The sequence below is a fragment of the Elephas maximus genome, chromosome 1 (assembly GCF_024166365.1).
Source record: "Elephas maximus indicus isolate mEleMax1 chromosome 1, mEleMax1 primary haplotype, whole genome shotgun sequence".
Lineage (NCBI taxonomy): Eukaryota > Metazoa > Chordata > Mammalia > Proboscidea > Elephantidae > Elephas > Elephas maximus.
Window position 1 is genome coordinate 190,918,154 of NC_064819.1, and position 14,762 is coordinate 190,932,915.

At 35.4% G+C, this 14,762-nt stretch overlaps 1 protein-coding gene across 1 annotated transcript in view; it reads right to left on the bottom strand.

Moving 5' to 3' along the window:
• Positions 1–14,762, bottom strand: part of TRDN (triadin) — a 354,043-nt gene that overhangs the window by 267,970 nt on the left and 71,311 nt on the right. Inside the window, exon 5 of the mRNA XM_049874135.1 lies at positions 6,201–6,260. Coding sequence (XP_049730092.1) covers positions 6,201–6,260 — 60 coding nt within the window. The remainder of the gene's footprint in view (positions 1–6,200; positions 6,261–14,762) is intronic.

The following is a 14,762-nucleotide window of genomic DNA, read 5'->3' on the forward strand; positions in this document are numbered from 1 at the left end:
CTTGGTAAGATTTTCAATAGCTAATTTTTGGAAGTAGATCACCAGGTCTTTCTTCCAAGGCATTTCTGGGTGGACTCAAATCTTCAACCTTTCTTTGCCAGATGAGCTCATGAACCATTTGCACCACCCAGGGACTCAATATGCACATTAAGGATGAATTTTCAATGAGGATTTGTATTATATTTTAAGGGACTCATGGCACTGTCTTGGACACACGTACTTTGTCCTAATTCCAATGTGTCTAAATGCTTCACATAACATGGAAAAAAATAAAATACTTTGTATCCTACAAGAAACCAAAAATAATAATTCTATTTGGTTTTGGTTTCCCAAATAATGTAATTGTGAATATTTCCTATAAAGCTGAATTACCTAATAATTTTATGCCTTACCTTTGCTATGTTAATGTCAAAAGAGATATAAAAGCTATTTTAATAATCCTGTGGGAATGTTGTTATATTCCCATCACGGACAGACTACTGTAACCTTGATACCCTTTGCCATTCTGTAGTTTTCCCCTTTAAATACTTGTATTTTGTTTTTGGGTATCAGTCCCTCTGATGCCTGACACGCTTGCTCTCTCATCAAGGAGCTATGATTTTCCCTTTCTAAATGTTCTATTTCTGACTCTTCCTTTGTTTCCAAGATGTTATGGGAGTAATTGGATCTGATGATTTGAAATTTATTTTACTATTGAAAAGACAGAAAAATTGCATAGCCCATAGAAGTAGGCTAAACAACAACACCCCCCAAAACAATAAAAAAATAAAAAGGCATCCACATGCTAATCCCTGGAACCTATGAATTAAAATTTGTATGGTGGAAAAAGGACTTACATGACAGACAAAAAAAGGACTTTGCAGATGTGATTAAATTAATAACCTGGACACTCTGGGTGAGCACTAAATGCAATCACATAATTAAAAGGGAGGTTTGAAGACAGAAAAGGAGAAGGCATTGTGACTACAAAGGCAGAAACTGGAGTAATGTGACCACAAGCCAAGGAATGCTGGTAGCTACTGCAGCTTAAAGAGGCAAGGAATAGATTTTCTCCTAGAGTCTATAAGTGCACATGGCCATGGAAACCTCTTAATATCATCCCAGTGAAACTTATGTTAGATGTTTGGCCTTCAGAACAGTGGGAGAATAAGTTTCTGTTGTTTTCGGCCACCCAGACTCTTATAATTTTTTACAGTAGCCATCAGAAAACTGTAAATGAGAATGGTGCTACTGTAAAAAATATTTTTTAAATGTGGAAGTGGCTTTGGAGTTGAATAATGGGTAGAGGTTGGCAGAATTTTGAAGTAAAGGTCTTGATTGTCTTAAACAGACTGTTAGTAGAAGTATGAACATTAAAGGCATTTCTGATAAGGACTCAGAAGGAAGTGAAAAGCATGAAAGAGAACTATATTATTTTGGAGAATACATATCTCATCATAAACAGAATGTTGGTATAAATATAAATGTTAAGGGTACTGCTGGTGATGGCTCAGAAAGAAGGGAGGAATGTTATGGGAAACTGGGGCAAAGGTGGTCTTTGTTATTTAGTGGCAGGAAACTTAACTGAATTGCATACTACAGTTGTGTGGAAAGCAGAATTTGTAAGTGATTAACTTAAATATTTATTTGAGGAGATAACCTAGCAAACATTGAAGGTGAAGCCTGGTGTTTTTCTTCCTTTTTGTAGTGAAATAAGAGGAAAGAGGTAAATTGAGGAGAAAACTGTTACACAAAAGGAACTAGGTCTCAATAATTTGAAAATTCTCAGCCTATCCAGATTACCAAAGATGCTAAAATTAGGAGGCACACTGTTGGAAAAGTAAGTTCTGGAGAGAAAGTCAAGGTTGTAGCCGGACATTTTTTGCTGTCTCCTTGTAATGATCAAAAGATGAGAATATTTTATCAAACAGAGGACTTTTTGAAAAGAATAGGTATATGACTCATGATCTGCTCAGCCATCTCAGTAGAAGCAAAAAATGACATCAGATTATCCAGGAAAGATCTGCAGAGGAATCAGTTCTCTAATTGGGTGAATCTCCATGACATACATGGAAGACCCACAAAGCTTTTTGCTAATAGACCATCAGGAGCATAGTCAGCTTGAATTGAAAGGGAAAGAAAGAAGAAGAAATGAAAGAAGGCTGCTGAAAAAATTCAAGCCTTGAGTTGCATGATATTGAAGGATTCTATGGGCAAACTACTGAAGAACTCAGGAAGGATCAAAAGAAGATGGAAGGAATACACAGAGTCACTCTACGAAAAATAATTGATCGACATTCAACCATTTCAGGAGGTAGCATACATTTTAAGAACTGATGGTATTAAAGGAAGAAGTCCAAGCTGTACTGAAAACAATGGTGAAAAACAAGGCTCTAGGAATTGAAGGAATACCAATATAGGCGTTTCAACTGATGGATGCAGCTCTAGGGGTGCTCGCTCATCTATGCCAAGAAATTTGGAAGACAGCTACCTGGCCAACTGGCTGGAAGAGATGCATATTTGTGCCCATTCCAAAGAAAGGTGATCCAACAGAATGTGGAAATTTTTGAACAATATCATTAATATTACATGCAAATAAAATTTTGCTGAAGGTGCTACAAAAGTGATTGCAACAGTACATTGACAGGGAACTGCCAGAAATTCAAGCTGGATTCAGAAGAGAACGTGGAACCAGAGATATCATGGTTGACGTCAGATGGATCTTGGCTGAAAGCAGAGAATACCAGGAAGAAGTTTATTGTGTTTTATTGATATTCAAAGATATTTGACTGTGTGGATCATAACAAATTATGGATAACATTTTGAAGAATGAGAATTGCAGAATACTTAATTTTGGTCAAGAGGAACCTACACAAAAGGCAGTTTAAATAGAACAAGGAGATACTGCATGGTTTAAAGTCAGGAAAAGTGTGTTTCAGTGTAGTACACTTTAACCATACTTATTTAGTCTATATTCTGAGCAAATAATCTAAAAACCTGAACTATATGAAGAAGAATGTGGCATCAGGATTGGAGGAATACTCACTAACAACCTGCTTTATGCAGATGACACATCCTTCCTTGCTGAAAATAAAGGGGACTTGAAGCACTTACTGATGAAGATCAAAGACTACAGCCTTCAGTATGGATTGCACTTCGGTAAAAGGAACACAAAAATCCTCACAAGTTTACCAATAAGCAATATCATGAGAAACAGAGAAAATATTGAAGATGTCAAGGATTTCATTTACTTACTTGTATCCACAATCAATGCCCATGAAAGCAGCAGTCAAGAAAGCAAAGAACACATTGCATTGGACAAATCTGCTGCAAAAGACCTCTTTAAAGTGTTAAAAAAATAAAAGATGTCACTTTGAGGACTGAGGTGTGTCTGATCCAAGCCACGGTATTTTCAATCAGCTCATATGCATTTGAAAGCTGCACAATGAATAAGGAAGAGCAAAGAAGAATTGATGCCTTTATTATGTTGCTGGCTAAGAATATTGACTATACCATGGAGTGCCAGGAGAATGAACAAATATGTCTTGGAGGAAGTACAGCAGGAATGCTCCATAGAAGAAAGGATGGCTAGACGTCATCTTAAGTGCTTTGGATATGTTATCAGGAGGGACGAGTCCCTACAGAAGGATATCGTGCTTGTTAAATAGAGGGTTAGCTAAAAAAGAGGAAGGCCCTCAATGAGATGAATTGACACAGCAGGTGTAGCAATGGGCTCAAACATAGCAATTTATGAGGATGGTGCAGGAACAGACTGTGTCGTACGCAGGGTCGCTATGAGTGGGAACCAACTCAATGGCACCTAACAAAAACAACGACATCATATTTTCTATGAAAAGTGATTAGAATGGAAACAGATTATTTGACACTTTAAAAACAATTTAATTATCATATTTGCATGGAATATTTTGGGAGATGTGTGTTTTCCAGAATTTTATATTTTTTGGCTTTCTATATTTAAGTTGCTGAGTAAGTCATCTAGAAGCAGACTCCAAGGCTTCCCCAGTGACTTCCAAACATCTTAAACAAAGACCTTTGAAAATACCATATGAGTTCCTTGAAGGAAAAAAAAAGATACAATAGCATGTGATCTAGGTTCCATCATTACCAAGATTGCTGATGTCTCTCCAGATATCACTTGCTACAGCATAATAAACTTTTTGAGACTCAGATATTTGCTGGCTTGTGTATCAACAATACAGATTACTAATCCCTTGAATACACGATCCCTTTTCTTACGAGTTCAAAGTGATTTAATAACAATTCAAATTTCTAACTCTTCATGGTATGTAACCACAAATCATATGTAATATGACATACAGAAAGCATGTATAAATGTCATATATAAAACCGCATTAATTTTCCCTGAACTACTTGGAAATAAAGAGCCCTGGTGGCTCAGTGGTTAAGAGCTCAGCTGCTAACCAAAAGGTCATCAGTTCAAATCCACCAGCCACTCCTTGGAAATGCTATGGAGCAATTCTACTCTGTCCTATACGGCTGCTATGGTCAGAATTGACTTGATGGCAACATTTTTTTTTTTAATTCTACCTGGATTACAGATGGGAAAATAAGCAGTAAAATGAATTTTTTTTTCATATTTAAAAGGGAAAATTGTGATGTAGGTAGGCCTATCCCTGATGTCCAGCTAAGTGTTCAAAAACTGAAACTCCATTTTCTTTTTCTTGAGAACTATTCACTTTCCCAGAACATATCTGGTATATTCAGGAAATATATTCAGGTTACTGAACTCTAGTTTAGCCTTTGAGAAATTTATTTTAAACTTCAGCCAAATTCACTGTTTTAATTATGCAAGATTCACTAGTTTAACAAACCTACTCTACAGCCCACTGCTCAAAGCCTTTGACAGCAGGATACTAACAGAGTCAGGTCCAAAATGCAAGTGGAGCAATGTGCATCACTACATCCACTCCAGCAGCACTGCTATTAAATTAATAGTACAGCCTTCAAGAGAATACAGCAGAGACCCCAATCTCTTGGAACCAGTTGAATTTCTCCTTAACCTCCACTTGACACAAACACAGAGCCAGTTTAGTCATGGTTAGCTTCGTCAATCCGAACCCAAGAGCTGAGTCCAATTTCCCTGACCAAAGGAATTGAGAATCAAAAAAAAAAAAAAAAGGAAATGGGACAGTTAGAAGACATTAGCTTCCGAAGTACAAGTATAAATAGGATTGAATTGAGTATGCCTCAATCCCCTGATTGTATAACAATTGGCTGGCCAATCTGGAACAAATTCAAACATTATCAACAGTAATGAGATCTGCACCAAAAGGAAGTAAAAAATCCGAAATTTTTGCAATTTCAGAGTTTACTATGTACAACTCTGATATTTACTATAGGTAAATTTGCACTAGCCAGTTTTTGACATAATAATGAATATCGGATAGCATTCCACTTCTTAACCCTGGAAAATTCCTTCATTTTCTGTGTGTATCACTCAAGTTTGATGAACATGAGACTTTTATTTTTGCCTTGGCTCATCCAAAATCATGTGTGACTGACTCATTGAGGAAACCTGGGCATATTCAAAATGCATTTGCTTCCTATAACTGCAAGTTCCTTTAAAGTTTTATGACTACTTGGGTCACCCCCAGAAGAGCAATGCTTATAAGATGAAAAAGACAGTCCTGATCATTATTTATATGCCTCTTTTAATGCAAGATTGCAGCTACTGGATTCAGTTCAGTGAAGAAGATATTAATCATCACCTCGTCACTGTTACCTACCCCCTTTAGCCTGTGAAAGGAAACTCTGGGGCCATTGCAATCTGCAGTGAGAAATATAATGACTGCATTTCTACCCCAATCATTTTTAAAAGTATTGCATGGCATGAGAATATTAAAGTTAAAAAAAAAAAAAAAGAACTCTGACCTGTTATAGTAACCCCTTAAAAAAAAGAAAAAAAATATTTTCTCAGTAAGGCAAAGAATATATTTGTGGTGTTAGGTAAAAGACTGTTGTAGATAATCCAAAGATTATCACATATTTTGAAATTACTTTGATTCTTATCATTACATATTGTTTATAAATTTATACCTGAAGTAACTGAGGAATTTCACTATCAAAATTTTAAAATATAAGAACACTAAATACCAAAAAACTTTTTTCTCCCATATAAATGTATACATATACATGTATCATAAGTAAAAATAAGAAGAAACACAATATTAAGTGCTTACCTTTAATTGGTATTTTCTTTTCAAGTTTCTCCTGCTTTTCAACCTTTTCTTTGTGTATTTCTAGGGAGAAATAGAATTTATAGTTTAAAAACTTTCCTTGAAAGAATACAAAATTTAAACCTGTAGCTACTAACTAGGCTTCATCATCCTGCTACAAAGTCTAAATTATTGTAGCTATAATATCATTTTTTAATGATATCATAGGCATCTAAAAGGAAAGAGTCTTTGTAACATGTTGCTATGTGAATTTCTTATTGAAGAGACCTCTTTATTGAAATAAGGGGAAAACTGGAGTCATCTCAAAATTAGTTATTTGAAAAAGCTTACAAACTTACATGGACAGAGCTGTGTTGCCACCATTTGCAGTGCTAAAACTGAACACGAATTATTATTACGTTTTATTTGAATTACTTGCATGCAAACTTAAGAATCGTTGATAAGAATGTAATTTAGGTTTAGAAAGATTTTGTTTTTACATATTAAATTAAGAATTTGTGAAATGAGCTGTAACAGCTATCTAATAGAAAATATATCTCAGAAGTATTTACTCTAAGGTATGTTTATAATCAGAATTTGGCATTGAATTTAACCAATAATTACTGCAAGCAGATATAGTGCATTTCATAGGATAAGTTAGCTGTTATATTTTTTTCTAAATGTCAGGTTTTAACCAATTTATTCAATTTTCTGCTAGCTTCAGTATACATCTATTGCCAAGGCTTAGAAAATGAAGTTAATTCTAAATTTTTGGTTAATTTGGATTGGAGTAAATTTGAGATTAGAGAGTTTACAAATGTGATTTCTAACTTTGAAAAGTCTCTTAAACTTAAATATCATGGCTTTTCTGAGAAAAATGCTAATGATGCTTATTTATTTATCATAACATTATTTCACAGATGATCTGAGACGGTACTAATTGCTGTACACATTTTAAATCCTTCACCTGTAAATTTGCATTTGCATTTTTATAGTTTTTCCAGAAATTTACTGTATCAAGACCAACCATAGGAAAACCCTAAATATCTTCAGAAAAGTTAATTACCAACTTTCATTCACCTGCTAAGGAGGTAACCACTTCTGGGAAAATTTTCTTCCCTCCCTTTTCCCTTTATTGGATCATATTATTTGTAGGATCATCTCCTACCCTTATTCCATCCTTGATTTTGACTCCTCCCAAGGGTACTACAACTGCAGAAAATATGGCAACGGCTTTGCAAAAGAGCTAAGATGCTCAAACACATCCTTGAAAACTATTCTCCAAGGGGTTAGGAAAGGTCTCAAAAGGGCAAAAGAAACTGCCATCTCCCTGTCTTTCTCATCATTTTTTAAAAATCCCTTCATTGAATATCTCCAAATTTTAATGTATAGAAGGGTTTCTTGACCTTAGCACTACTGACTTTTTGGAATGGATCAATCTTTATTTGGATGGGGGAAAGGGAGGGGTTCTTGGAGTTCTGTGTACTCTAAGATATTTAGCAGCATCCCTGGTCTCTATCTACTAGATCCGTATAGCCCTCATACCCACATCCCCGTCATGACAATAAAAAAAGTCTTGAAACGTTACCAAATGATCTGTACAGGGAAAACTGCACTAGAATTACTGCTCGAAAAATGCAAGATAACCGGCCTGACCATTCTTTATCACTGTCTAAACCTGCCACTTGAGAATTGTATGTTTTAAGCACTGGATATCTGGTTAGTCCAAATTGAAATGTGCTATATATATAAAATACAACCTGGGTTTTCAAGGCTTAGCACAAAAAAAATGTAAAATATATACTTAATAATTTTATATAGGTTATATGTTGTAAGGATATTTTGAACATAGTGTGATGTTTTTATTGACGTCTCCAGTTGGCTATATTGCTCTCCCCAGTTATTCAGCTGAACACTAATGTAAGTGCTGCCATGAGGGTATTTTGCAGATGTAATTAAAGCCTCTAAACAGCTGACTTTCAGTAAAACAAATTATTCTGGGTAATCTGGGTGGGCTACTTTCATTGGAGGGCCCTAAAAGCAGGCTGAGGTTTCCCTGGGAGAGGAAGGAAATTCTGTCTGTGTACAATAGTTCCTCCTACTCACGATCTTGCCTTGCTGGATGCCTGTCCTACAGGTTTCAGACTTGCTCATCCAGGCCTCACAATTATTGTAATAAACCCCTTAATATAAAAATATACATAAATAAGCTCCTATAGTTCTGCTTTTTGGGTCAAACTCTGACTGATGCATTGGTTTATGTAAGATATGATATTAAAATTAATTTTATGTTTCTTTTTACTTTTTTAATGTGACCATTAGAAAGTTTAAAATTGTATATGTGGCTCATTATTATATTGCTATAGGACAGCACTGGTCTAGCCTTAAACTAAAAAACCCAAACCTGTTGTCCTTGGGTGGATTCTGACTCATAACGGCTCTATAGGACAAAGTAAAGCTGCCCCACAGGGTTTCTAAGGCTGTAATCTTTATGGAAGCACACTGCCACATCTATCTCCCAGGGAACAGCTGATGGGTTAGAATTGCTGACCTTTCAGTTAGCAGCTGAGCACTTAACCACTGCATCACCAGGGCTCCTCTGGTCTAGCAACAAAACCAAAACAAATTGCCGTTGAGTCAAATAACTACTGCTGTCAACTCGATTCTGACTCACAGTGACCCTATAGGACAGAGTAGAACTTCCCCATAGGTTTCCAAGCAGCAACTGATTGAACCTTTTGGTTACACAGTGGAACATTTAACCACTGCACCACCCGGTCTCCTCAAGTCGAATGGGATGGGTAAGTGACCTTTTTTAAATACAAAGATCACCCACCGGGTTTAATCTTTTTTTACAAGTGAAATGAATAATGAAACTCCAAACTCTCTCCTGCCAATACCCTACTGATCCCTCCCTCCCATCCAAACCAACAGAGCATATGGATAATACTGGTGCCTTGTATAACTCAGGCCCATAAAACAAGTAAAATTTCAAAAACTTAGAGTGGTCTTTGAAAATGCTAAGGAAGTCATCTTTAAGGGATAGTTTCTTACTCTTGGAATTAATGTGAATAATTAGATTGGGAGAGATTTTCAAAATTGAAAAATTACATAAAATGCTAAATTCACATGTGTGTATGCATACTTGTACGTGTGCATGCATGCATGTGTGTGTGGGTGCCAAAGGCACCTGCTGACCCTTTAGTATAGTAAAAGAGGAATTCTGGAACTTCCACGCTTATGTAGGAGTAGGGTACTGAAGGCTATCCTGCTTGGGTGATCCTGCCAAACCCCACCAGCCCAATTTTGAGCAGCGTGGTAGTTTGTGGGATTAGACAGTCCACGTTGGTCCATGGTAGGGTTCCCTGTAAGTACACAGAAGTTTGTACGTGGGAAACTAGATGAAAAAGCAGTAGCAGAGAGCTACCCTTGACTCCTCAGGTCTGGTGTAAACAACAGCATCACATGAAAGAGAGCAAGTTCTATATCATGCCCAGAATTGAAATGAGCATGGGTCCATCCTGGAGGGAAAAAATAAGAGGATGAAGACAAATCTCAAAAAGATTGGGATCAAGAGCATTACTCAGGAATAGGCAGGGGGTAAATGCATTCCCTCCAGCCTTTCCCAAATATAAGAAAGGAAGGTGATACAAAAGCAGAAAGTAAATGCCTCCATGTTGGATACACATCATAGTACATTTTACTTAAGGCAAAATAAAAATAAAACAATACTTGAGAAGTAAAATAGAAAAATGGCAATATGTTTCACAGCGTATATTTTTTTTACTCTATGATACAGTAGACCCAACCCAATTCTGCAGCTCAGACCAATCTCAGGAATAGAGTGCCAATTTTTTCTTTTCCTGATATTGCACTTGACCTTTATAGAAATTAATACAGTCCTGCTACTCTGGCAGATCCAGTCAGCTTTCTTGTAAGTGGGGGTCACGAATTGAAATAAGTAAATAAATAAATAAAATCTCTACAGCTCACTACTAACAGAAACCTGATATCTTACATGGGTATATTCTATAGAAACATCAATTTAAATTCATTAAATCATTGATTTATTAATATTAATTCATTAATATTTCTATAGAAGCAATTTTTTTTTAAATCACAGCTAAACCAGTAAAGTCAGAGAAAGTGAAAGAAATTTATTGCTAATGACTCAGTCTCAAGGAGAAATTAAATATCTCTCTGCATCCTCTATTGCAACATTGAATTTTATTTAGGGATTGAATTCCATCACTAGTGTCACTGTTTGTGGCTATCAGATGCCTCAGCAATCCAGTGAAGCCTCTGCAGAGTGTGTCAGTTCTGTCTCCTTACACTTTAGGCAGGAAGTGATGAACCATTCAGGCTTCTATACAATTGAGCAACAACATTATATCAACTTAGACTTCCGAAGAATAGTGTTCTCATAAGTAGACCATGCTTGATTTGCTACCCTCAATTGCTCTTCCAGCTAAGAACCATGTGTGTAAGAATGGAAGACTAAATTTAAAATATCCAAGTCATTAAAGGTAGAAATTTATTACCCTAATTGTTTTCAACAAACTTCAAAGAAAAATATAATTCTTATATTAAAACTATTGTTAAATTGTTGTTGTCGTTAGTGGCTGTTGAGTCAATTCTGACCCATGGAGATCCTAGGTGTGCAGAGTAGAACTGCTCCATAGGGTTTTCAAAGCTGTGACCTTTTGGAAGCAGATGGCCAGGACTGTCTTCTAAGATGCCTCTGGGTGGGTTCAGACTGCCAACCTTAAATTAACTTTCAGTTATTTAATGATGAGTGGCTTCACTTGGTGTAACATGACAATTTTGTATAATAGCACGAAATTACATTTAATACTGTAACACTTATTAAGGAACATTTCTCTTAAACCATGAAGCAATTCTGCATACAAGGGACAGAGAAGAAGGTCAAGGCAGTCATTATTTATCTCCAAATACATCTGTTTTGTGTTTAAGGCCAAGTCCAACATTTCTGAAGAGGTGTACATCTCAGTACCAGATGCTAGTGGGAATCAAAAGCCATTCTTGTAACCAGTAACCTTAAAGATTGTTCTGTGGTTTGGAAGGCACAGGGGTCAATGTTCCTCAGTTCAGTTGTGGGGCTGCCCATAGATCATTAAAGCTACAAGTTTCAATGGGAATTTCAATTTGAAAATTGCAGATGGGAAAAAAAATAAAATGGAAAAAATAGTAGCAATTTTCTGAATATTTCAGGAGGCAATGAAGGGGATCCCTTTGTTGTGCTCAGTCATTGGTGACCTTGCCTAATAAGAATGAACCAGCAAATCACTAATATTTACCACGTCTACGAAATCAGGGGTACCAGATGATTTAAGAGAAGAGCAAGCCTGTCCCACAAATGTGGGAAATACGTCTCTACTTCTTTCACTACTGCTGATTTTCTTCTATCACTTTTTTGACTGTCTGTAGAGAGGTGTGAGTGAAGATGAGTGGTGGAGAAAAAGGAAGACCAGGGCTTCTAGTTTCTTATCACTGATTCGTTTTCCACTCTAAAACTAAGAACATCTGAAATTCCATGGAGCTATATTATACTAGGCTTTAAACGCATTTACAAGTTTCTTTCATTAAGGAACTCAGAATTTAAACTCTGGTTGTCATGCTTTATAATACAATGTAGATAACTGAACTATAACCTCCTTGTCAGACTTTTTTACCAAAGTACAGTAAAGTACCATGTGAGAGGCTTGAGAAGTCCTGAGAAACAAGAGCAGCAGATATAATTTAATATGCTGCTGGGAATAAATAAAAAGTCATATTTTTAAAGAATGTATTATTTCTGGATTGCAATGACTATTAGAGGATTATTTTAATAATCACCATATGAAAAATGGCATAAATCTTTAGTATTCCAATCTTAATAAAATAACATTGTATTTCAATAGAAAAATCTACACATGGTTAATTATTGGAAGATCTATGCAAAAAATGGGCATCTCTGACATGTATTAAAATTCAGCTTAGTACTTAAGCAAATGAGTTCCAGAGACAATCTGCCCAGTTCAAATCTGATTCCCATATTATTAGTTCCATTTCCTCATCTGAAAAATGAAGTTAATAATAATACTTGGCACATAGGTTTATGTGAGGATTAAAATAAATTGAAAATGTAAAGGATTTAGAGTAGCACCCAGTAACAAGTAATAATCATGCAAACTTTGGCATATTATGACTTGTCACCCTTTCTAACTAAATTCTAAAGTTGATGGGCAAAGAATTGTGCCTATTTTGTTCCACAGTACATCTTCAAGAGCTAGCACAATGATTGCCGTATATTAACCACTTGATAAGTATATAAAATCAAGGAAAAAAAAAAAAAAACCCACTGCCACCAAGTGGATTCTGACTCATAGTGACCCTACAGGACAAAGTTGAACTTGACCCATGGAGTTTCCAAGGCTGTAAATCTTTACAGAAGCAGACTGCCACATCTTTCTCCCTCAGAGTGGCAGGTGGGTTCAAACGGCCAGCCTTTTGTTTAGCAGCCAAGGGCTTTAACCAATGTACCACCAGGGCTCCTTGATAAATAAAAATTAAATGTTTAGAAACTGCTCTGAATTTTCAACGCTTGAATATTATGGAAGGCAATGGTGAATCATAGGTTGCTTACCCTTCATGATACAACTCTCAGACAATTTAGCTTCTAAAATGACTACATTTGAAAATTTTGAGAAAGTAAAATTACGTGAATCTAAATATTTTTACTTTATATTAGAACTGGTTGAAAAGGTTGCAGCATTTTTCTATTTATAGAAATAAAATAATATATGTGTAAGGAATTCACGGTGTTCACACTTGTACAGAAGTTAATTTTTTTTTCCTATTGTTTTTCTGGAACACTGAAAACCTAAATAATAAAGACACCTTGATTTATTTCAAAAGTTATTATAGATGCTTATACAAAAAAAATGGAGTGTAGTGGGGTAGTGGTTAAATGTTATGGCTGCTAACCAAAGGGTCAGCAGTTTGAATCCGCCAGGCGCTCCTTGGAAACTCTGTGGGGCAGTTCTACTCTGTCCTATAGGGTCCCTATGAGTCGGAATCGACTTGACAGCAACTGGGTTTTTTTTTTTTTTTTTGTATACAAAAAATAAGCAAACTATAATTTCAATAGATTATATGCATAATACATTGTTGAAAATCAAATATCATGTCAATTTCGACTGAAAAAATTTGAGGTTAAAAAATGGTGTATGACACTTCATCTAGCTTGAGGGAAGGGATCCAAAATTTCTAGCCCCTTTATTCCCCAAATGAGGTATTATTACATTTCTCTAGCATTTCTTATTGATGATTAGGGTATTTCAATGATAATCTGCATTATCTTTTGTTTAATAATATTTGTTTTCATACATAAGGTATTTTATGTGTAAAAACTATATTTTTTTTTGCATTTTTTAAATATATCTGTGCTGGGCATCTGAGAAAACAAATATAGATTTTAGTGGTCCTCTCGGTGGCCAGAGCTGGGAATTTTCTGGTGCCCATTTTTTTTTATGGTGTGAGTTGCATGTTCCATGCAACTGAACACATAGAATCTCTAAAACTTGGCCATATTGGAAAGTGAAGGTTTTCACGGACATATTTCTCCCTTCTTTCTCACTAGGCTGTTAATTCCATCAAAATATAATTATTTTAACTCTGTTTCTCCCATGGTGCTAATGGTAATCACAGGGTCAACAGATTTTCTCAAGACTATTTGAGCTCATCTTCCGCATGTAACTTGAGAAAAGAGGCCATGGGTCTTAAAAATGGGAGGAATGTCAGTAATAACAAACAATGAGACCAAAACTGGTGAAGACAGATTTGTGCTAAACGATTTCTAAGAATGAACTTACTTTGCAGTGAAGTCTTTCTGAGTCATTTTGTTATACTATATGTATTTCCTTGTGATAAATAGTTTTGATCTACTCACAATCATAGCAAAGCTCATTGCTGAGCAGAGAGTGAGTTTGTAATTTTGCATGAGATTTACATGGCCAGTTTAAAGCATGCAATTTTTCTTTATCTATATGGCATGCTTTTAATAAATTCAAAATATTATCAATTCAAGATTTTAGAATGACAGACTCAAGAAGCTAAAAAGATAATCTCCGTTACTACGGCAACCATCTGATTCTTTTAGATGATGACGGAGTTTATTAAATTATTGTGAGGGTTGTGGATTTCAAAGAATACCTTTTATCGTTAGGTTTTGTCTAGATATCTCACAAGCACTAGACAATATAAAATGTCTTCTTACAATTTTTCTCTAGTATTAAAAATTCTATTTATTTCATCTAAACATAGAATCTCTATTTGTAAGATTCTACCAATTATTACTAGGACACAAAAGTTGAATTATGATAAATGACTAAATAAATAGAGTTATCTATTTAATGGCTAACTGAAGAAAGCTAATGGAAAATATTTTATTGAATTCTCAATATTTTTAAAAAATTACCAAATAATCTGCGGGTACTTATACTTTGTTTGATTATTTGATAATTTTCCCTAACATGGGTTAACTAAAAATGTTGAGGAAAGTACACTACTAACCATTAATGAAGA